This window comes from Hyperolius riggenbachi, chromosome 9 (assembly GCF_040937935.1).
Source record: "Hyperolius riggenbachi isolate aHypRig1 chromosome 9, aHypRig1.pri, whole genome shotgun sequence".
NCBI lineage: Eukaryota > Metazoa > Chordata > Amphibia > Anura > Hyperoliidae > Hyperolius > Hyperolius riggenbachi.
Genome location: NC_090654.1, coordinates 6,946,536 through 6,970,925, shown reverse-complemented (window position 1 = coordinate 6,970,925; position 24,390 = coordinate 6,946,536). Strand labels below are relative to the sequence as shown.

The 24,390-nt window shown below is 46.4% G+C and overlaps 1 protein-coding gene across 9 annotated transcripts in view; it reads left to right on the top strand.

The window, feature by feature from the left end:
• IQSEC1 (IQ motif and Sec7 domain ArfGEF 1) overlaps positions 1 to 24,390 on the top strand; it is a 1,051,066-nt gene that overhangs the window by 639,763 nt on the left and 386,913 nt on the right. For 2 of the 9 annotated variants that reach the window (XM_068251863.1, XM_068251857.1), the window contains exon 1: positions 12,212 to 12,627. The exons of the other annotated variants lie outside the window; for them this stretch is intronic. In XM_068251863.1, the coding sequence (XP_068107964.1) occupies positions 12,605 to 12,627 (23 nt within the window). In that variant the 5' untranslated portion in view covers positions 12,212 to 12,604. Of the gene's footprint in view, positions 1 to 12,211; positions 12,628 to 24,390 lie in introns of those variants that run through there. 9 annotated transcript variants of the gene reach the window in all.

Below are 24,390 nucleotides of genomic sequence, written 5' to 3'. Positions count from 1 at the left end.
GAGAAAAGCGCTATACAAATGTTTGGATTATTATTATTACTGCAGCCAAATAGATCAGCAGGGCTGCCAGGCAACTGGTATAGCTTAAAAGGAAATCAATATGGCAGCCTCCATATACCTCTCACTACAGTTCTCCTTTAAGCAACCTAATGGTTCTATTGCATTGAGCATTAATGGTACATTTTAGGCTAGCTTCACTTACTACTGTAGTGGTACAGTGCTTAGAGTGACGTGCCCACCACACAGTGATATCTGGGTTCGATTCCCAGCTATGGTATGATGTATACTGGTTTTTAAAGTAGTATAATTCCCTGCCAGAAGACACGGAGGGAGGAGGGAATAGGTAGAAGGGGAGGAGGGAGGAAGGAATTAAAATCTCCCTAGCAGAGTGTGTACCAGCTGTCCCATAATTAATTAGTGTAGGCAGACAACTGAGTCAAATGGCATAAAGGACCTAGCTTGAAGGGCGGGTTCTCTAGCACTGAAAGCAGTGTGTTTGACAATAACATGGCTGCTGACAGTGAAATGGAGGGTAAAAATTTTGCTTTATGAAGCGAACCGGGCGAAGCGAACTTCCGCAAACGTTCGCTTAATGCAGGCGAACGTGAACCCCCAAAGTTCGCCAGGAACCGTTCGCCGGCGAACCGTTCGGCCCATCTCTATACTGTACATACATACATACATAGACACACACAAAGATTTCATGCTGAAATTGATCGGGAATCAGCCTGCAGTGTATGGGCAGCCGACAGATCTCTCTGTAATCAGATTCGATCAGAGGGAGATTTGTCTCTTGGTTGAATCTGCCCATCTTCGCCTGACGTATGGCCGGGCACCTTTATTTTAGCCGTGAATGCTTCACACAGAGTATACAGTATACCGGAAGAATAGCTGCTAGGCTAGTCTGAAGATTTTCGCTTCTTGCAATATGGAAATGAAGGAACGTTTGGCACAGATCTGGCAGGTCAAAGGATCAGGACTTGTACGGTGAATTTGCATCTCAGTGATTTGCTCGCCGCGCAGTTTCAGCTTTCTGAATACAGAGAGGGTACTGGGCCTTGTTGTCAGAATAAACAATAGCAGATGGAAATTAATTTTAAAATACACAACATTCCGCACATAATCAAAACACAGATTGCTGAATATATTAAAAATGTGTGCGAGTTCCGTGCAAGATGGTTCCTGGGAACTGAGCTGTCCCTTATGCGGGGCTGAAGTGTCCCTTATGTTCAGATCCTTGTTTAGGCACATTTCTCACAAACTTTGTTGTTTTTTTTTTGTTTCTGGGTAATGTTATATAACTGTTCCATCTCAGCCTGTTTGCTTATACATGTTCCAGACTTTATAAGTTCTACAGATCTATTTTATAAAAAATGCGACCCTGAAATTCTGCACTGAACTCATTAAACATTGGGGTTGATTCACTATAACAAATAGCGTGAGTTAACGTGCCTTATCAGAGTTAGCATGCCTTATCAGAGTAGCATAGCGAGCGCTAACTTATGCCTGCTAATTGGCAATGATGAGAGCTCCACTCGTCCTGCCCTGAGCCCCTGCAGGTCCAATCACTTTAAAGGACTATATCCCTGCACTTTGATTGGCCCAATAGGATGCCTTTCAAGTTTCCTGTCAAGTGACAGGCAGCCTATTGGGCCAATCAAAGTGTGGGGATAATGTCCTTTAAAGTGATTGGACCCGCAGGGGCTCAGGGCAGGATGAGTGGAGCTCTCGTCATTGCCAATTAGCAGGCATAAGTTCACAGCACTCGCTATGCTACTCTGATAAGGCCCTGCTAACTCTGATAAGGCATGATAACTCTGATAAGGCATGTCAACTCTGATAAGGCATGTTAACTATGATAAAGCATGTTAACCCTGATAAGGGATGTTAACTGATAAGGCATGCTATTTGTTATAGTGAATCAACCCCATTGTATTAGGGACACATTTTTGCACCTCACACCTGGATGGTACCAGTAGTAGATGCAACATGGATACAATATATATATACAGAATATATATATGTATATAATCAAGCTGTCCTGTGGGAACTTGTGATAACACAACCATTACACAATTTTACAATAATTATCCTGGTTGCAGCATCAACAACACTTTCTATATCCATGTTGCTGGATATTGGTATGTGACCCCGCCCTCCCAGTAATGCTTACCTGAGGCTATGATGTCATGAAGCCGCCTCCTCCTAGTTCACTATGGGAGACCAGGTGTTGTTTCTGCTCACTTTGCATAGAGGATGCGTAGAGTAGACCACACGTGCCCGCACTACAGACCCCACAGTCCCTTGCATTGTCTACTGCTTGTACCATGTGACCCCTCATTGGCTAGGAGCTGTCACCTGATATGAGTAGTGGGTGGTGCAGGGGATTGTGGGGGCTGTAGTGTGGACACGTGTGGCCTCTGTATACCCTATGCAGGACAGAAAGTGGATCGATCACAACTGCGGTGATTGGGGTGGATGTGCGGCGGCCAGATTGGGGGCCCCAGGGGCTGACTTTGGCGGTGGGGGCCCCAGGTTACCTTTGCCCCGGAGCCTCTGTTCAGCGTAAACCGGCCCTGGGTGTCACAGACCGCAAGGCCGGTCTGCGGGTGGGTCAGTCGATCAGAGTCAGAAATCCTCTCACACTGTCATTTTGTCCATCACGAAGCATAAACCCGACTTCGCAGTTGATGAACTGACTAATGGAGGGAGCGTTCTGACACTAACGGATTCACCTCACACATACAATTCAAAGATCTGCCACCAAGCGAGTTACACAGCCCGCTACTGTAATTACTAGGACTTCGAGAACGTTCTATTAACCCTTAGCAGTATGCAGGAACCTGGGTCAGATCGTTATATCTGGGCCGGGTTCTCGCATACGGGTTATAAATATACACTTCTATTAAACACAGGGTAGCGAGTTCAGGAGAATAGGTACGATTGTGTATGTTCAGCAACAGGTCATAACCGCTAAACGATTTTTAAAACGTTTAATAACAAAAATGCATTACATACAGTTATATACACCAATTAACATATATACACAGAGCTTAAAAATAAAAAGGAATAAAATCAGAAAATTCTTACTGAGTTATGGCTGAGAGTCCATTTGGAGCATGAAGAAACAGAGTCCAGTTTAAATGTAGGCATTCAGATTAAGAGTCCTTTGAACACACGGCATGCGGCGGTTCTCCTTGGAACGCATGCCTGGACTTTCCTGGTCGATGAAATTTGGAGAACTGGGCAGGTTTGGTCCCGCCCCCCTTTTATAGGACCTGAGTCTTGGGGCTGTCACTACCTGGAAAGTAGGTGTGTTTAAGGCGGGTTTACCTCCTAATCAGCAGGTTGCCGCCCCCCAGACTTGGAGCAAGAAGTGTTCCGATTATTAATAATCTGTGTAACTCCGCCCCAGATTGGCGCATCGCAAATCCGAGACTATATTCATAAGCGGCCTGCGACCCTGTATCAAACGAGGCTATACAAACTCTTAACTCTAACTTACATAGCTCTCCACAATCTCTCTCCTCCGTACATCTCCTCACTAGTTTTCAGATACCAACCCAATTGCAATCTAAGATCTGCACATGAGCTTCTTCTATCCTCCTCTAGAATTACCTCCTCGCATTCATGTATACAAGACTTCTCATGTACCTCTCCTCTCCTCTGGAATGCCCTTCCACGGCACGTGTCACTATCCAACCTTTAAAATCTTTAAAGGCGTTATCAGGCTAAATAACAAAAATGAAGTTTACTCACCCGGGGCTTTCTCCAGGGATCCATCTGAAAATGGCGCCTGCAAATAATGGAGCACGGTGTTGCCACTAATCCGTTTGTCGCTTATCGCTATTTCACGTTAAAGCCTTATCATTATTTAGCTCTGTTTATTTTATTGAAAATTAGCGTTAACACACAGAACCCTCTCTGTACCTATCCCTAACCCCTAGACCCCCCTGGTGGTGCCTAACCGTAACCACTTTCCTAGTGGTGCCTAACCCTAACCACCCCCCTGGTGGTGCCTAACCCTAACCACCCCCCTGGTAGTGCCTAACCCTAAGCACCCCCCAGGTGGTGCCTAACCCTAAATCTCCCCTAATGGTGCATAACCCTAAGCACCCCCCTGGTGGTGCCTAACCCTAACCACACACCTGGTGGTGCCTAACCCTAACCACCCCCTTGGTGGTGCCTAACCCTAACCACCCCCTTGGTGGTGCCTAACCCTAAGCACCCCCCTGGTGGTGGCTAACCCTAAGCACCCCCCTGGTGGTGCCTAACCACCCCCCTGGTGGTGCCTAACCCTAAGCACCCCCTTGGTGGTGCCTAACCCTAACCACCCCCTGGTGGCGCTTAACCCTAACCACCCCCTTGGTGGTGCCTAACCCTAAGACCCCCCTGGTGGTGCCTAACCCTAAGACCCCCCTGGTGGTGCCTAACCCTAACCACCCCCCTGGTGGTGCCTAACCCTAACCACACACCTGGTGGTGCCTAACCCTAACCACCCCCTTGGTGGTGCCTAACCCTAACCACCCCCTTGCTGGTGCCTAACCCTAACCCCCCCTGGTGGTGCCTAACCCTAACCACCCCCCTGGTGGTGCCTAACCCTAACCACCCCCTTGGTGGTGCCTAACCCTAAGACCTCCCTTGTGGTGCCTAACCCTAAATCTCCCCTGGTGGTGCCTAACCCTAACCACCCCCCTGGTGGTGCCTAACCCTAACCCCCCCCCCCCCCCCTGGTGGTGCCTAACCCTAACCACCCCCTTGGTGGTGCCTAACCCTAAGACCTCCCTGGTGGTGCCTAACCCTAAATCTCCCCTGGTGGTGCCTAACCCTAACCACCCCCCTGGTGGTGCCTAACCCTAAGACCTCCCTGGTGGTGCCTAACCCTAACCTCCCCCTTGGTGGTGCCTAACCCTAAGACCTCCCTGGTGGTGCCTAACCCTAACCACTCCCCTGGTGGTGCCTAACCCTAACCACTCCCCTGGTGGTGCCTAACCCTAAGCACCCCCTGGTGGTGCCTAACCCTAACCACCCCCCTGGTGGTGCCTAACCCTAAGACCTCCCTGGTGGTGCCTAACCCTAACCATCCCCCTGGTGGTGCCTAACCCTAAGATCTCCCTGGTGGTGCCTAACCCTAAGACCTCCCTGGTGGTGCCTAACCCTAAGACCTCCCTGGTGGTGCCTAACCCTAACCATCCCCCTGGTGGTGCCTAACCCCAACCTTGACAGTGTTACATTAAATCCATTCACCGTTTTGCAGTTAAATAACACTTGCAGTTTGGCTTATGTAGGGCACTATTGATAAATAACGTTAGTGTGCGCCGTTTTTCTTCTTTTTTCCCCTGTGCACCAATATTATGCAGTACTAACGATAAATAGCGATAAGCCGACCACTCTGCTCCCCGCCGCTGTCCCGGTCTCGCTGCACAATGCAGAGGCCGACCGCGGGGTCGGCCTTACTGCGCCTGCGTGAGCCGTCGTTGTCAATCATCGCCATGTGTTCCGCGGCAGGTGGTAGTAGTTCTGCGCCTGGGCAGTGCGCCGCGCACCACGTGGCGATGATTGACAGCGGCGGCTCGCGCAGACGCAGTAAGGACAACCCCGCGGTCGGCCTCTGCACCGTGCAGCGAGACCGGGACAGTGGCGGGGAGCGGAGCAGTCGGCGTGGGACAGTTGGCTGCAAGGGGCTGGAGAAAGCCCCAGGTGAGTAAACCTCATATTTGTTATTTAGCCTGATAACTCCTTTAAACGCTCCCTCAAAACTCACTATTTCCAACAAGCATACGCTTTACCTTAGGCCAGTTCACCATTGTCCTAGGGCCAAGTTGTACTTCCTACTGGATAAGCTAAAAACACACTGCCTCTAGGTATGTTTATTGTATACTACCTCACCTGGTTACCCCCCATTCCTTTACACTGTAAGCTCACAAGGGCAGGGCTCGCTTTTGTGTCTTGGAATGTTATTCATTTCATAGCTTACTCTCTGTTATACATCTTGTTCATCATGTTACATCTATTATTGTAATCAGCAGTCCTGTATTTTGTACCAGTGTCCACATTTGATGTATATTATTGTCTGTATCATTATGATCCCCTTCTTTGTTTTCCTACTTTGTACAGCGCCAGTGCGCCACAGAATATGTTGGTGCTTTATTATTCAATAATATTAATATATATTAATAATAATAATAATAATATAAAGTGCTGGGGCACTGAAAGGCTAATAATACTCGCTAGCATGCAAATGTCATGCAAATTGTATGCAGCTTAGACTGGCCCAATCAGAATGGCCAGAAAGTGTATGTGAATGGTTCAAACCCCGGCTGTATGCAGTCTGGTATAAAATATAACTGAAGTGTGGTGGGAGGGGAGGTTTTTTAAGTGTACACGATCCAAAATCACATACTTCCCTAAGGAGAGGGAAGCCTCTGGCTCTTAATGAGACTTCCCTCGCTGTACTCCTGCGATCCCATAACCAGGCCCGGATTTACATCACAGGAGTCTATAGGCACAGATGTCCCGGCACCCTAGACTCCGCCCTCCATACATGCAGGCCTGGATTTACATCACAGGAGCCTATAGGCACAGATGTCCTGGCACCCTAGACTCCGCCCTCCATACATGCAGGCCCGGATTTACCTCACAGGAGCCTATAGGCACAGATGTCCTGGCACCCTAGACTCCGCCCTCCATGCATGCAGGCCCAGATTTACATCGCAGGAGCCTATAGGCACAGATGTCCTGGCACCCTAGACTCCGCCCTCCATGCATGCAGGCCAGGATTTACATCACAGGAGCCTATAGGCACAGATGTCCTGGCACCCTAGACTCCGCCTTCCATGCATGCAGGCCCGGATTTACATCACAGGAGCCTATAGGCACAGATGTCCTGGCACCCTAGACTCCGCCCTCCATGCATGCAGGCCCAGATTTACATCACAGGAGCCTATAGGCACAGATGTCCTGGCACCCTAGACTCCGCCCTCCGTGCATGCAGGCCCAGATTTACATCACAGGAGCCTATAGGCACAGATGTCCTGGCGTCCTAGACTCCGCCCTCCATGCATGCAGGCCCAGATTTACATCACAGGAGCCTATAGGCACAGATGTCCTGGCACCTTAGACTCCGCCCTCCATGCATGCAGGCCCAGATTTACATCACAGGAGCCTATAGGCACAGATGTCCTGGCACCCTAGACTCCGCCCTCCATGCATGCAGGCCCAGATTTACATCACAGGAGCCTATAGGCACAGATGTCCCGGCACCCTAGACTCCGCCCTCCATGCATGCAGGCCCAGATTTACCTCACAGGAGCCTATAGGCACAGATGTCCTGGCACCCTAGACTCCATCCTCCATGCATGCAGGCCCAGATTTACATCACAGGAGCCTATAGGCACAGATGTCCTGGCACCCTAGACTCCGCCCTCCATGCATGCAGGCCCAGATTTACATCACAGGAGCCTATAGGCACAGATGTCCTGGCACCCTAGACTCCGCCCTCCATGCATGCAGGCCCGGATTTACATCACAGGAGCCTATAGGCACAGATGTCCTGGCACCCTAGACTCCGCCCTCCATGCATGCAGGCCTGGATTTACATCACAGGGGCCTATAGGCACAGATGTCCTGGCACCCTAGACTCCGCCCTCCATGCATGCAGGCCAGGATTTACCTCACAGGAGCCTATAGGCACAGATGTGCTGGCACCCTAGACTCCGCCCTCCATGCATGCAGGCCTGGATTTACCTCACAGCAGCCTATAGGCACAGATGTCCTGGCACCCTAGACTCCGCCCTCCATGCATGCAGGCCTGGATTTACTTCACAGGAGCCTATAGGCACAGATGTCCTGGCACCCCAGACTCCGCCCTCCATGCATGCAGGCCCGGATTTACTTCACAGGAGCCTATAGGCACAGATGTCCTGGCACCCCAAACTCCGCCCTCCATGCATGCAGGCCCGGATTTACATCACAGGAGCCTATAGGCACAGATGTCCTGGCACCCTAGACTCCGCCCTCCATGCATGCAGGCCAGGATTTACCTCACAGGAGCCTATAGGCACAGATGTGCTGGCACCCTAGACTCCGCCCTCCATGCATGCAGGCCCGGATTTACATCACAGGAGCCTATAGGCACAGATGTCCTGGCACCCTAGACTCCGCCCTCCATGCATGCAGGCCCGGATTTACATCACAGGAGCCTATAGGCACAGATGTCCTGGCCCCCTAGACTCCGCCCTCCATGCATGCAGGCCCGGATTTACATCACAGGAGCCTATAGGCACAGATGTGCTGGCACCCTAGACTCCGCCCTCCATGCATGCAGGCCCGGATTTACCTCACAGATGCCTATAGGCACAGATGTCCTGGAACCCTAGACTCCGCCCTCCATGCATGCACTCCCGGATTTACATCACAGGAGCCTATAGGCACAGATGTCCTGGCACCCTAGACTCCGCCCTCCATGCATGCAGGCCCGGATTTACATCACAGGAGCCTATAGGCACAGATGTCCTGGCACCCTAGACTCCGCCCTCCATGCATGCAGGCCAGGATTTACCTCACAGGAGCCTATAGGCACAGATGTCCCGGCACCCTAGACTCCGCCCTCCATGCATGCAGGCCAGGATTTACATCACAGGAGCCTATAGGCACAGATGTGCTGGCACCCTAGACTCCGCCCTCCATGCATGCAGGCCTGGATTTACATCACAGGATCCTATAGGCACCGATGTCCTGGCACCCTAGACTTCACCCTCCATGCATGCAGGCCCGGATTTACATCACAGGAGCCTATAGGCACAGATGTCCCGGCACCCTAGACTCCGCCCTCCATGCATGCAGGCCCGGATTTACATCACAGGAGCCTATAGGCACAGATGTCCTGGCACCCTAGACTCCGCCCTCCATGCATGCAGGCCCGGATTTACATCACAGGAGCCTATAGGCACAGATGTCCTGGCACCCTAGACTCCGCCCTCCATGCATGCAGGCCAGGATTTACCTCACAGGAGCCTATAGGCACAGATGTCCCGGCACCCTAGACTCCGCCCTCCATGCATGCAGGCCAGGATTTACCTCACAGGAGCCTATAGACACAGATGTCCCGGCACCCTAGACTCCGCCCTCCATGCATGCAGGCCAGGATTTACATCACAGGAGCCTATAGGCACAGATGTGCTGGCACCCTAGACTCCGCCCTCCATGCATGCAGCCCTGGATTTACATCACAGGAGCCTATAGGCACTGATGTCCTGGCACCCTAGACTTCACCCTCCATGCATGCAGGGCCAGATTTACATCACAGGAGCCTATAGGCACAGATGTCCTGGCACCCTAGACTTCACCCTCCATGGATCTACAAACCCCCGCCGAACCACAAGTGTGCTGACTGTCCCAGCTGTGTCACTTCTCCCTTATTTGCCTTGCCTGTCATAGGCAGTGATGCTCAAATCCGGATCCGGGAGACACCCGGATAGTTGCTATCCGAATATCTCCCAGTAAGCCTGTGTGCCGGGGGGGGGTCACCTTACCTGTCTGACGTCTTCTTCGTCCGTCCCTGGCACCTCCCACGATGTGCTCCATGTGCATCACGTGACTACAAACACTTCCTCCTTCAACCCGGAAGGAGGAAGTGTTTGTAGTCACGTGACTGCCACGTGGACTGCATCATAGGAGGTGCCAGGGACGGACGAAGAAGACGTCAGACAGGTAAGGTGACCCCCCCCCGGCACACAGGCTTACTGGGAGATATTCGGATAGCAACTATCCGGGTGTCTCCCGGATCCGGATTTGAGCATCACTGGTCATAGGTAGCTACAGGTGCTCCTTAGTATTAGGTAGCCAGAGATACCCTCAGTATTATGGTGCCCCCCAAATAAAGGGAGATCTGGTCAGTGGAATGCAGAGAGCAGGGTGAGTAACCTCTTATTTACACTCTCATTAGGACTCTGCATAAGGAAGGAGGGAAAAAGGCTTTTCGTAAAAGTCATTGAGTCCCAGGCCATAGAGGGAGAGGATCAGCAGGACAGCCAGGCAATCTGCATTGTTTAAAAAGAAATAAATATGGCAGCCTCCAAATCCCTCTCAGTTCGGGTTCCCGTTAAAGGACAATTGAGGTGAGGGGGATATGGAGGCTGCCATTTTTATTTCCTGTTAAAGGATACCCGAGGTGACATGTGACATGAGGAGATAGACATGTGTATGTACAGTGCCTAGCACACAAATAACTATGCTGTGTTCCTTTTTTTCTTTCTCTGCCTGAAAGAGTTAAACATCAGGTATGTAAGTGGCTGACTCAGTCCTGACTCAGACAGGAAGTGACTACAGTGTGACCCTCACTGATATCACTGATATCATCATGCCACATCACTTCGGGTATCCTTTAAACAATACCAGTTGCCTGGCAGCCCTGCTGATCTCTTTGGCTGCAGTAGTGTCTGAATCACACACCTGAAACAAGCATGCAGCTAATCCAGTCACACTTCAGTCAGAGCAACAGATCTCCATGCTTGTTCAGGGGCCATGGCTAAATGTATTAGAGGCAGAGGATCACCAGGCCTGCCAGGCAATCTGCATTGTTTAAATATGGCAGCCTCCATATCCTTGTTACAGTTGTCCTTTTAGGTTTCCAGTTTAAAGTGGAGCTGAACTCTTGCACAGGACTGAGGGAAAACAGAGACATGCACCCTGTATGTATTTAGAGAGTTTAGCCTGTCTAATTCCTCCTTATCTGTGACTAATCACAGCTGTAATTTGATATCTTCCCTTGTGTCACCTGACTGCCACGGCAGATAAGCTCATTTGAAAGCACAGGATGTTAACAATATGTCTGCTTCCATGAAAGCAGGAAGTAGACACACTGCAAATTTATTGCAGGATTTGTATCGGCTGTAACAAAGAAATGTTTTTCTTTAAAGGTTATTATGCTGTTGCTTATCTTTTAGATCAGAGAGGAAGTTCTGAGTTCAGGTCCGCATTGGACCGCTATCGCGAAAAAATGTAAAATGTAAAATACATGTAATAACATACAAATAAGAAGTACGTTTCTTCCAGAGTAAAATGAGCCATAAATTACTTTTCTCCTCTGTTGCTGTCACTTACAGTAAGTAGTAAAAATCCGACAGAACCGACAGGTGTTGGACTAAACCATCTCTTCACGGGGGATTCTCAGCATGGCCTTTATCCTTTATAAAGACTCTACCTGAAAAGGATTTAAACAATGATGCTGGCCAGCTTCCCTGCTCGCTGCACACCTTTTTGCCAGTTGGACGGAGCAACTGCCATTCGCTAAGTGCTTTTGAAAGTAAAAAAAAAACACTGAGAATCCCCCATGAGGAGATTAGCTACTCCAAAACCTGTCGGTAATGTCCGATTTCTACTACCTACTGTAAGTTACAGCAACATAGGAGAAAAGTAATTTATGGCTCATTTTACTCTGGAAGAAATGTACTTCTTATTTGTATGTTATTACATGTATTTTAAATTTTAAGATTTTCGCAACAGTGAGAACTCTGTAATATTACACCATATGCATAACAGGTCCTCTTCCTTCCTTATCTATGCAATAAACGCAGGTTTCCGGGGTTAATGATATCTCTGTTATCGCACTGAAGGTCAGGCAAGAACAGATTTACGACGACAATGCAAATATCCGGCTAATAATTAACCTCTCAGGGACACACGACAACATTCACCTTTTATATGTAGCGATAAAATATATATGATATACAGTATGAAGTTGTAACATGTCGTCATCCTATGACCTACATTCCCCGGTCCCCCCTCATGTCCCGCTGACCCCTGCTCTTGTGAAACGACCCCAGCTCTGTCGATAGAACAGAAATAGAACATTAGGTGAATTATTAATGGCTGCTGCTGTGGTCAGATGCGTCTGTCTCTCTCCCATCGCTTGCAGCGTTTGCTGTTTGGCTGCCAGAGCTCTGAACCGATCTCTGAATGGGCTGTGATTCTGTGACATGTCATTTTGGTGGGCTCGTCCCTGTTCTGCATACATTTCTTCTTTCTTTTATATCCTTCCCTCGGCTGAGTCTAAACCCGGCCGCCTTATCACTTCAATACATTGTGCACAGGCATAAATTGCAGATGAGAGGCAATATTCCCCAGTAGCACAGATGCTGCTGTTACTATGGAGACCTGGGAGCCAATCGGCTGCCTGCAGCTCTGGACGGTACTATGATGCTGAGGCAAGATGGTGAATTCTACCTCCGACACTCATTCATCCCTCCCAGCTGAGACGACACACATGCTCGGGGTGTAGCGGGTCTCATCAATGAAGGCTGCTCTGTCTGCTGTCAGACCCTCCGGCTATTGATTTCTGGAATTTAATGTACCTCGCGCCGGTTTCCGGTGATCATAGCCCTTTATTTTTTATTTTCTGGCTTATGTGCATCAGGATTCCCCGCAGAGAGGTTGCTATCTGGCATGAAGATGGTTTCATCACAGGCTGACTGGTGTGAGTCTTTCCACTGAGGATAAGGCAGGAGGAGAAGACATCCACGTACATCTCTGCATTCCCACCGCCTATCCAGCTCCTACGCTATACAAACCAACCGACTGACGCCGAGCGGGCGACCGACCGACCATGGCATGCCGAAGGTGTTATTTGTGAGTATTCCGATCCTAGAAGCACATCTGCCTGCATTACAGAGAGAGATGCGTGTTTAACGTCATACAGAGCCTGTGTCATTGAGACATGCTGGTTGCTCATGTCAGGGTAAACAAATGCACCGATATCTATTTTCATAACCGGCTGGTTTACCGATCCACCACGTTACAATCACCAGACGGTATTGCAGACCTTGTGGTTAGACACATTTGGCAGGAAAGGGCGACAGTGTTGATCTAATGACATTTTTCCTTTTTTTTCTCTTGTTGACATTGAATATCGAGCTGTGAAAAATGCTTTGTCATAATAGGCTGGGTGTTTATCCTGGGTATATTATTAATCTGCGTTGTTATACCTGTGATATAAGATGATGTATTGAGAACACATCATTCCGTTCCTAGATTCAGTGATGAGACAATATCAGGGAGATGTTAGCTAGTGTGATATTGGTAGTAGTATGTAGGTAGGATGTTAGGATCATTGTGTGGTATTTCTCGGAGGTTGGCATTGCCTATAGGTAGTAGGGCGTAGGTAGGATGTTAGGATCATTGTGTTGCATTTCTCAGAGGTTGGCATTGCCTATAGGTAGTAGGACGTAGGTAGGGTGTTAGGATCATTGTGTTGTATTTCTCAGAGGTTGGCATTGCCTATAGGTAGTAGGACGTATGTAGAATGTTAGGATCATTGTCTTGTATTTCTAGGAGGTTGGCATTGCCTATAGGTAGTAGGACGTATGTAGAATGTTAGGATCATTGTCTTGTATTTCTAGGAGGTTGGCATTGCCTATAGGTAGTAGGGCGTAGGTAGGGTGTTAGGATCATTGTGTTGTATTTCTCAGAGGTTGGCATTGCCTATAGGTAGTAGGGCATAGGTAGGGTGTTAGGATCATTGTGTTGCATTTCTCAGAGGTTGGCATTGCCTATAGGTAGTAGGACTTACGTAGCATGTTAGCATCATTGTCTTGTATTTCTAGACTGTTTGCATTGCCTATACGCTGTATGTATGTGATGAGTAAGTGGTTTCTGAAGCAAGCAATGCTTTTTACGTACACAGTCGTTAATGTCGGAACAATACACAACGTATGATCTAATAAACACCATCTCGGCATAGAAATCTATACGGTAACTAGATTACAGAGGCTGGAGAGGGGCGCGCTTCTATAGAGGTAATACGATGTTGATGTCACCAATTTCATTAGGCAATTGGATCATTCATTGACAGGCACTATAAGCAGCCATTTTGAACTACAACAGGCACAAATTGAGTGTTGAGTTCCAATCAGGAGACGTAAAAGCCGATGTTAAAGACCTGCGTTTTCTACGTGTTTTGTTTGGGTGTTTAAGCGTGGCTGCCCATCTACACCTGCTGATCTCGTATATTTAGGGAGTAGCCCTTCTGATATATTCTCCACCTGGTATTCACCTGCAGACCCTTATTGTGGACACCACCTTCACCAAAACAAATGAAATACACATTTTGTGTTGACTTAGACTCTTGGACACATTACTTACAAATGAATATATGTGGTTTTTAATGGTCACTTAACTACGAAGGCTTATTAGGATGTACTTACATATCTATAGTCCTGGTTTATATGTGATTGTGGATTTGGATGAAGTGTTATCCTTTAATTCTTAGATGTTTAATGAGTAAACAAGAACAATGATGACATGGCACAGGAGGTGAAGAGGACCTGTCCATGTCAAGTGAGGAAATAAACATTGCTGTAGGTAAGGAGAATACCAATTCCTGGAGATGAGTGGTCAGGGTAGAGATGTAGTAGTTAAGCACTACGGAAGGGGTACATGTTTTGAAAGACCATATAAACATGTTAAAAGTTCACTAAAGCAGACTCTGGGTGGTCACTTGTGGGAGGGGATTAATGAGAGGTCACTCTGGGAGGTCACATGTGGGAGGAGATTAATGAGAGGTCACTCTGGGAGGTCATATGTGGGAGGGGATTAATGAGAGGTGACTCTGGGAGGTCACATGTGGAAGGGGATTAATGAGAGGCACCTCTGGGAGGTCACATGTGGAAGGGGATTAATGAGAGGCAACTCTGGGAGGTGACCTGTGGGAGGGGATTAATGACGGGTGACTCTGGGAGGTCACATGTGGGAGGGGATTAATGAGAGGTCACTCTGGAAGGTCACATGTGGGAGGGGATTAATGAGAGGCAACTCTGGGAGGTCACATGTGGGGGGTGATTAATGAGAGGTGACTCTGGGAGGTCACATGTGGAAGGGGATTAATGAGAGGCAACTCTGGGAGGTCACATGTGGAAGGGGATTAATGAGAGGCAACTCTGGGAGGTGACCTGTGGGAGGGGATTAATGACGGGTGACTCTGGGAGGTCACATGTGGGAGGGGATTAATGAGAGGTCACTCTGGGAGGTCACATGTGGGAGGGGATAATGAGAGGAGACTCTGGAAGGTCACATGTGGGAGGGGATTAATGAGAGGCGACTCTGGGAGGTCACATGTGGGAGGGGATAATGAGAGGTCACTCTGGGAGGTCACCTGTGGGGGGTGATTAATGAGAGCAGACTCTGGGAGGTCACATGTGGGAGGGGATTAATGAGAGGTCACTCTGGGAGGTCACATGTGGGAGGGGATTAATGAGGTCACTCTGGGAGGTCACATGTGGGAGGGGATTAATGAGAAGAGACTCTGGGAGGTCACATGTGGGAGGGGATTAATGAGAGGTCACTCTGGGAGGTCACATGTGGGAGGGGATTAATGAGAGGTCACTCTGGGAGGTCACATGTGGGAGGGGATTAATGAGGAGATTCTGGGAGGTCATATGTGGGAGGGGATTAATGAGAGGTGACTCTGGAAGGTCACAAGTGGGAGGGGACTAATGAGAGTTGACTCTGGAACGTCACATGTGGGAGGGGATTAATGAGAGGTGACTCTGGGGGGTCATATGTGGGAGGGGACTAATGAGAGGAGACTCTGGGAGGTCAAATGTGGGAGGGGATTAATGAGAGGCAATTCTGGGAGGTCACATGTGGGAGGGGACTAATGAGAGGCAACTCTGGGAGGTCTGATGTGGGAGGGGATTATTAGTGAAAAGGACATGATTGGATGACAACATTTGTCAGCTTAAAGTGGCCACACACCATACAATGTTTTAAATATATTTTCAATTCAAGAATTGCAATCAATTTTCATGACTGATTGTAACATTTCAAAAATCATACCACACACCTATGTTCAATTTTTCCCAAATTATGATAAAAATGAATGAAAACTCTGAAACAATTGCTTGGGTCTATATATCAAGTAGTTGACAATCTACCACAAACCATTCCATTTTCATAAAAAAATGATTAGAAAAATCCAACACTGCCGATCTTCTTTATCAGATAAAAACAGTAAATTTGATCAGATTTCTCAAACGAATGAACAAAAAATGGTACAATCGACCGTATTTATCGAATAGGTGTAAACTCCCCCAAAGCATAAGGTTCCCACCACCATGTATGACAATGGGGATGGTGTTCTTTGGGTTGAAGGCTTCTCCTTTTTTACGCCAAATGAAGGAAACATCATTGTGACCAAACAATTACATTTTTCTTTCATCTGACCATAACACAGAAGACCAGAAGTCTTCTTTGCCCAGATGAGCATTTGCAAAGGCCAAGCCAGCTTCTGTGTGCCTTATCTGGAGAAGTGGTGTCCTCCTTGGTCTGCATCAGTGGAAGCCAGCAGTGTGCAGTGTCTGTTGGATTGTCTGCCTTGAGACATTGCCACCAGCAGAGCCCAGATTCACCAGGATGACCTTGGTGGTGATCCTTGGATTCTCTCACTATCCTCCTGGCCAGCACAGGTGTCACTTTTGGCTTCCTGACCACATCCACGAACATCTTGTATTTTTTAATAATACTTTGCACTGTAGCCACTGGAACTTGAAAACATTTAGAAATGGCCTTGTAGCCCTTTCCTGACTTGTGAGCAGTCACAGGTCCTCACTGACCTTTGTCCTAGCCATGACTGTCCACAAACCATCTGCAGAGAGCTGCTGTTTTTTACCTGTTGAGTTGATTAAAACAGCTGTTCCCAATTAATCAGGGTAATTAGGATGCTTTAGAATAGCTTGGACTATTTGGAATGGTATAGAACTTTGGATTTTCCACAGACTGTGACAGTTTGAGAAGCGTATGAATAATTTTGGACTGGACACTTTTTGCTCAAATGTAAATAAAAGCTGAGAAATGTTTTTCCACAATAATGCCTCTTGTACAGCGTCTTATTATCTTTTGGGAGACACCTGTGTCATTTCCTGTCAAAAAATTACTGGCTGACTGCATAAAAATAACTTATATATATATATATATATATATAGTGTATTGTATATAGTAACCAAAATCTCCCTAATTATTTGACTGGGTAGATCATAGACACGTTCTGACGTCCTGTAGATGTTTTCAGAATATTCTACGTCTCGTATCTACTGTCCCGTTGGTTTGGAGCGTTGTTGGACCAACATACACGCGGTAATTTCCGTTGCGTTAATAGATCACAGCGTGCAGCAATTTTTAATCGCCTGGACATTTATACAATTGGTTCTGTGACATGATTAGAATACGGAGGCGATCCCAGCAGGCTATGGAACACGGCATTAACTAATAACAGCATTTACAATTCAGCTAATTTAATTCTGTGCTGCTTGATTTAGTGAAAACTTGACTTTTTCCTGAATACGCCGCACAGGCAAGACTAATTTGGAAAATGGCAACTAAATTACCAGATTAGGGTGGTCATTAGAAGGTCTACCTCTTGTCTGGACTGAATCGCCCATGAGTATTTCACATTGGATTTTTGCTTCATTATGGAGCGTGTACAGTTGGTTTATTCGGCTCGTCAATCTCATCCTTCTCAATGAGCTCCTCTGGGAATTACTTATCCGGGATAGTCAATAGCTAGAGACCCCCTACAGATATGGCAGTGGTCCTCACCTCTCCCCGATGAGCTGTGTTTATTTCTATTCGCTTTCAGCCAGGGTTTTTTCCGTCTTTTGTTTCTAGACACTGATATTTGGCTGAGGAAGCGGTGTGTAATCCACAAAACTTATTTTCTGTCCAGTGTTGTTTTCAGTATATCATTTTTTTTTGTAACTGTGTCACAAGTGAGGTAAGTGCTCCTTATTTTTGGAACCCTAGTGGGCAGTTCTCAACTTGGTCAGTTGACAACCCTCCTGGACCTCACTATACCCCTTTTTTTCAGGCGATCCATTTACTCTATAAGGTACAACCTACCCTACACTTACCACATTTTTCTGATGCACTACACTGTCCTGTGTCTTCTCCCCTACCCTGGAAGATTTGAAAGTTTTTCAGACCCCCCCCCCCCTCCCCCACACACACACACACACACACACACACACACACACACTCTCCCACATATAGTATTGCTTTCTCTTAAAGTGAACTTGAACTCTTGCACAAGATAGGAGGAAATGATAGAGAAATGTGCCCTGTATGTATTTAGAGAGTTTAGCCTGTCTAATTACCCCTCATTTGTGTATAATCACTAGTTGTAATTTGTTTTCTCAGCTGTGACAGCTGACTGCCATGGCAAAGAGGCTAATTTGAAAGCACAGGATGTTAACAGTATGGGCTGGTGCACACAGAGGCGGGTTTTCTCACGTTTTTACAGCCGCTTGCGGCTGCGGATACGCTTGGTCAATGTATCTCAATGGGGTGGTTCACACCAGAGCGGGAGGCGTTTTGCAGAAACGCATACTCCCGGGCTGCTGCAGATTTTGGATTGCAGAGGCGTTTCTGCCTCCAATGTAAAGTATAGGAAAAACGCAAACCGCTCTGAAAAACGGCAGTTCAGAGCGGTTTTGCAGGCGTTTTTGTTACAGAAGCTGTTCAGTAACAGCTTTACTGTAACAATATATGAAATCTACTACACCAAAAACGCTTTACAAAACCGCAAAACGCTAGCTGAAACGCTTCATAAAAATAAGAGAAAGTGTTTCAAAAACCGCTAGCGTTTTGCGGATCTGCTAGCGGTTTTTGGTGTGTACCAGGCCTATGTCTGCTTTCATGAAAGCAGGAAGTCGAGACAATACAAATTTATTGTAAGATTTGTACCAGCTGTAACAAAGAAATGTTTTTCTGTAAAGGTTATTATGCTGTTGCTTATTCTTTAGAGCGGAGAGGAAGTTCTGAGTTCAGGTCCGCTTCAAAGGGAACCTAAACTGAGGAGGATATGGATTTTTCCCTTTAAAATAATACCTGTTGCCCGACTCTCCTGCTGCCCCTGTGTCTCTAATACTTTTAGCCACAGCCCCTGAACAAGCATGCAGATCAGGTGACTGAAGTCAGACTGGATTAGCTGTATGCTTGTTTCTGGTGTGTGATTCAGACACTACTGCAGCAAAAGTGTAGTGTACTACTTCATTCTATAGTGATACTGATTAGTAAACTTTCCCACTTCCCCCGCTACCCCCTTCAGACATCTCTCAGATGCAGCGTTCCCCGTACAGTTTCACGGTTGGCACTGTGCCTCAGATTGCAGTCTGCTTACATGATTATGTAATATAGTGTGTCAGCCCTGATGCCAAAGAGGGACACGTAGACCTTTTTATCTTCTACAAGGAAAACATATTTGCCCGCCTCACACTCTGTATAGTGACGTCAACAACATAGATCTGGGATTATAAGGCCATGTTTGAAATAAAACTTTATTGAATACAGTTTAATGAATAAAACTGCTTATTTTTTTTTACAGTTTTTTATTTTAGAAATGATTTAGTCAGTGTTGGCCCATTGTAAAATCTTTTTTTTTTTCACTTTGATTTACATTGTTAAATTATCACAGGTGGCGAAATCTTTATTGCTGGCAGATGCATCGCTGTGGAATGTTTGTTGTGTGTTCAGTAGTGAGCACCTATATAGGGTATTGGAAGTGTTTCTGATTCTGAAACCAGGATGATTGAAAAAAAATGGTGTATCCTTAATAATGGATTACATTCCACTATAGGTCATTATGGTGCCTCAAAGTCACACTTCTTATAAAAAGCTAAAGAATACTAAAGATGTTTATTAACAGTACAATCTTCCGAACGATCGTCCATATGATCAATCGTATTGGTTACCATTAAGTGTGCAGATCAGCAACACACGATTAATCTATTGATTGCTCCATCAACCCAAATGTTGTATTGACTCTATTTGTCTGAATGGATTGCTTATAATTTGTCTTAAACAATCTTTTTCAGTCGATCACAATAATTGGATCAGCTGGTTGATCATTTGGGTGATTGTACCATTAATGGTGCCAAGTAAGCCTTTGTGGGAAGTACTTGTGTATGAATGCTTCACAAACATACCTTGATACTTTTAATTAACGGTTAATTTATGTGTGGTTAAATGATTTTTGAATCTGAAAACTTGCTACAATGGGTTGACTATAACAAGTTGCAGTACCCCCTGGGCCCTAAAAAAAAAAGCACCCCTGGGGCCCAGGGCCATGTTTTGGGGGGCCGAGGACTGTGACCAGCTTATTACATCTCATGGTATTTTTATGCTCCCGGACTCTGTATAGTGTATCTCATCTCACTAATATTATAAATACAAAAGTTTGGATGTTTGTTACTCGATCACACAGCAGCAATGGCTGAACGGATTTGAATGAAATTTGGCACACACATAGTACATTACCTGGAATAACATATAGGATACTTTTTATGCGTACGTTAAAAAGGGGCGCTGGGAAAAAAGGGCGCCGGGTTTTTAACGATAAGCATGGATAACGTTTAAAAATGTATTGTACTGTATTTCGTTTAAAATTAATGTTTTTTAAAGTTATAAATCATTAAATAATGTGCATTAAATCGGCAATTGTAAAAACGTTAATCTTTCGTTTAAATACTGAAACGTATAATAACGTTAAAAAAAAAAAATTACTAAGTAACCCTCCCTGTACCTACCCCTAACCCCTAGACCCCCCTGTTGATGCCTAAACCTAAGACCCCCCCTGTTGGTGCCTAAGTAACCCTCCCTGTACCTACCCCTAACCCCTAGACCCCCCTGTTAGTGCCTAAACCTAAGACCCCCCTGTTGGTGCCTAAACCTAAGACCCCCCTGTTGGTGCCTAAACCTAAGACCCCCCTGTTGGTGCCTAAACCTAAGACCCCCCTGTTGGTGCCTAAACCTAAGACCCCCCTTTTGGTGCCTAAACCTAAGACCCCCTGTTGGTGCCTAAACCTAAGACCCCCCCTGTTGGTGCCTAAACCTAAGACCCCCCTGTTGGTGCCTAAACCTAAGACCCCCCTGTTGGTTTTTTCGTTTAAAAATAATGTAAAAAAAAAAAAAATGTACTGTTTTTCGTTTAAAAATAATGTTTGAAAAAAAATATTGTACTGCTTTTCGTTTAAAAATAATATTTAAAAATGTATAAATCATTAAATAATGTGTAATCATGAGAAGCAGTAATAAAACATTAAGTCTCCGGGCGCCGCTTTTAAAACGTTATTTTTCACCGGCGCCCTTTTTTCCTATCGGGCGCCCATTAAACGATATTTATTATAGGAGTGAATGGCGGCGCCCGATTTGTCCACTAGCCTCAGGCGCCCGAATTTACTGTTACCACTTTTTATCCCCATAACCAAAAAGGGGGCAGAGACAAATACAAATTTCACTGGGAAAATGTAAACTGCAGCCATTCTTACACTGTTAATGGCAGGGTTCTCAAACTTTACACAGTTGGTCGCTGGGTGACTGAGATTAATATTCAGAAAAGTGGGTGGAGCCTATAATAGCCAATCAGAATTCACCTATTGATTTTCAAGGGGAATATTTAATTGCTGCCATTCTTGCACTGTTAATGGCAAAAGCCTCAGACCTGGTACAGTTGGTCATTGGGTGACTGGGGTTCAAATTCAGAAAAGGGGTGGAGCCACAAACAGCCAATCAGATTTGTTTCATTTCAATGTAAATTATTGATACCAAAGACGGCAAAGCTCACAAACTTGGTCATTGAGTAATTGTATGTTAGGGTTAGAAAAAGTGGGTGCAGCCAACACCAGCCAAATACATACCCGGGCAACGCCGGGCAATCAGCTAGTAGGTTATAAATGCATAACTGTCTCACAGTGTCAGAGGTGCAAGAAAGGGATGGGGAGCAGTACGTTAATAATTACCACTATTCAAAGCATGTACAGAAGTGATTATTATCAGCACAGGAGCATTAGAGAGCTAATACTGCTAATAGTTACCCTCTAGCCCAAGGGCCTCAGTGCGGTCACACCCTCTGCACCCCCTATTGCTACACCACTGGCAACAAATCTATAATGAACATATGGAAATGTCTTCTGGCAGTTCGCTCACTTGTTTTACACGTGGCCCAGATTTTTTTTTTTTACTTGAAAAAAGGTGAAATCCGGTTCTTGCAGGTCATCCACCGCCAGCAGCAAATCACAGCTGCGTTTCCCCGCCTCCCTGATGAGCGCACACGTGTTTTACGGCAAGCCGCGTGTGAACGCAATGTGCGATTGCTTAATTATGCTGGAAGATGCTGTCAGCGACATTGCTGCCTCAGATAGTGAAGGCCCGGGTCCTCTTCAGCCTCCAATTACTTGTTATATTTTAATGTTTCCTTTACCCGGCCGGCTCTGGCAGCAGAAATCAGGCGCAGAATTCCTCTACCGCGTCCGCCATGGCGAGATTGGCTTTCATGAAGCTGTCTTTGTACAAAAGTCACAAAACGGAGCTTTAGGAGAATTTCTTAGTGAATTCTCAGCGGGAGATCCGAATGGAATCAGAGCAAGTCGGGACTAAAGCAATCCACAGACGAGTGATATTCGGTTTTTTATTAAACCGTTTTACAGCTGCCATCTCTGATACATATATTAAACATGGCCAAGTGGGCCATTAAGGACTGCCTCAGGCAAAGATCTAGTGTGCGCAGAAGGAAGGCTTACCTATCGATTCGATCAGAGAGGCGTCTATCTAATGGTTCTAATGGTCGATCTGATCATACATCATGTGATGTACGGCTGTCTTCATTGCTTTACATTTGGCCTGTTTTTATTGTTGCCACCCTTCTGTGTTACCAGGACAATATTCTGACCTGTAAAGAACCCAGGATGTACTTAGACAGTATAATGTTCTTAGTGGCCACACACCTGTGGGTTCTGTGAATTTGATCCCATGATGTATATCTGGCCCCGGTAATAATCTGTGTATCCTCTATAGACATATTTAGAGGAAGATCATTATTACTGTGTATAACCCTAACCATAAGCTTATTCATGTAGGCTATGATCATCCCATCATTTATTTTATTTTAAACAATACCAGTTGCCCAGCAGCCCTGCTATTCCTCTGCCTCTTAATACTTTTAGCCACAGCCCCTGAACAAGCATGCAGCAGATCAGGTGCTCTGACTGAAGTTTGACTGGATTAGCTGCATGCTTGTTTCAGGTGTGTGATTCAGCCACTACTGCAGCCAAATAGATCAGCAGGACTGCCAGGCAACTGGTATTGTTTAACAGGAAATAAATATGGCAGCTTCCGTATCCCTCTCGCTACACGTGTCTTATAGAGAGGATGCTTGTATCCTAGCATGCATTTTGCAATGTTGCATTAAATCCAGAGACTAGCAAGGTCCCCATTAACGGTACAATATCCTGAACGATTGAGTGTGCAATCGATTGGATTGTGTAATGTTAGTGGTGTTGATTGACAGCAAATAATCGTTCTATTGATTGTTCCATCAACTCAAATCCTTTTAGTCAGATTACTTGCCGTCTTCCCCTCAGTTGATTGTCATGAATGATCGCTTCTAATGGATCACAACAATCGGATTGGACAGTTGAGCGTTTAGGAAATCAGATTGTTAGTGAGCACCTTAATGCTGATTGAAGTTTCGATACCGAGGCACTACTAGTAGTAGCTGGTCTGGTGGAAGCTGTAGATTCCCAGGTGCATGCTGGGAGTTTGTTCACCTCAATATGGCGCCCAGGCCGCCACCCCTTCATGCTAACCAATAGTTTCTATCTGCAAAAATACCAACCTGACCATTGAGTGAGGAAATCTCTGTAATTGTGCGTTGGGCGGGGCTGTGGGCGGAGCTGCGGGTTCTGTGCCCCTCCCTTCTGATCTCTGAAGATAATATATGTATCATAAAGCATAAGTTACACTTTCTCTATGGAAATTTTGATAGCGCTTCTATTATTAGTAATTTCGAGCCACCCATCCGAGACACTCATCACAGCTTATTCTGTAGAGGCAAGTGTACCTGTCATAGGTTTTGTCAGCACATTTCCTGTACTCTGTTCCACCGGATAGAACAAATCGCTGACCTCTATCAGTGGGACATAGCTGGCGTGCAACAGCTTAAAGGGACCCTGTATTGAGAGGGATATGGAGGCTGCCATATTTATTTCCTGGCAACCCTGCTGGTCTTTTTGGCTGCAGTAGTGTCTGAATCACAGACCTGAAACATGCTTGTTCATCTGTAGAATAACATCAGCCTGGTAAATGCTATAGGTTACCAAAACTTGAAGCGATCGTTTCTGGTGATTGTTTAGGAATAGTCACTATTATGCAGGAGAACAGAGGCGCCAAGAGGATAAAAGGAAGCTAAAGGAGCTTAAAAACCCAATTCTTGGTAAATAGAGGAGGTAGTGGTGGACTTACCTCCTCCAAGTAGACACACAACGACTGGAGTAAAGACAGTCAATATATTTTATTTATGAACTCCAAATATGCAACGCGTTTCGCATATGTGGTCAGTAGAAGAGC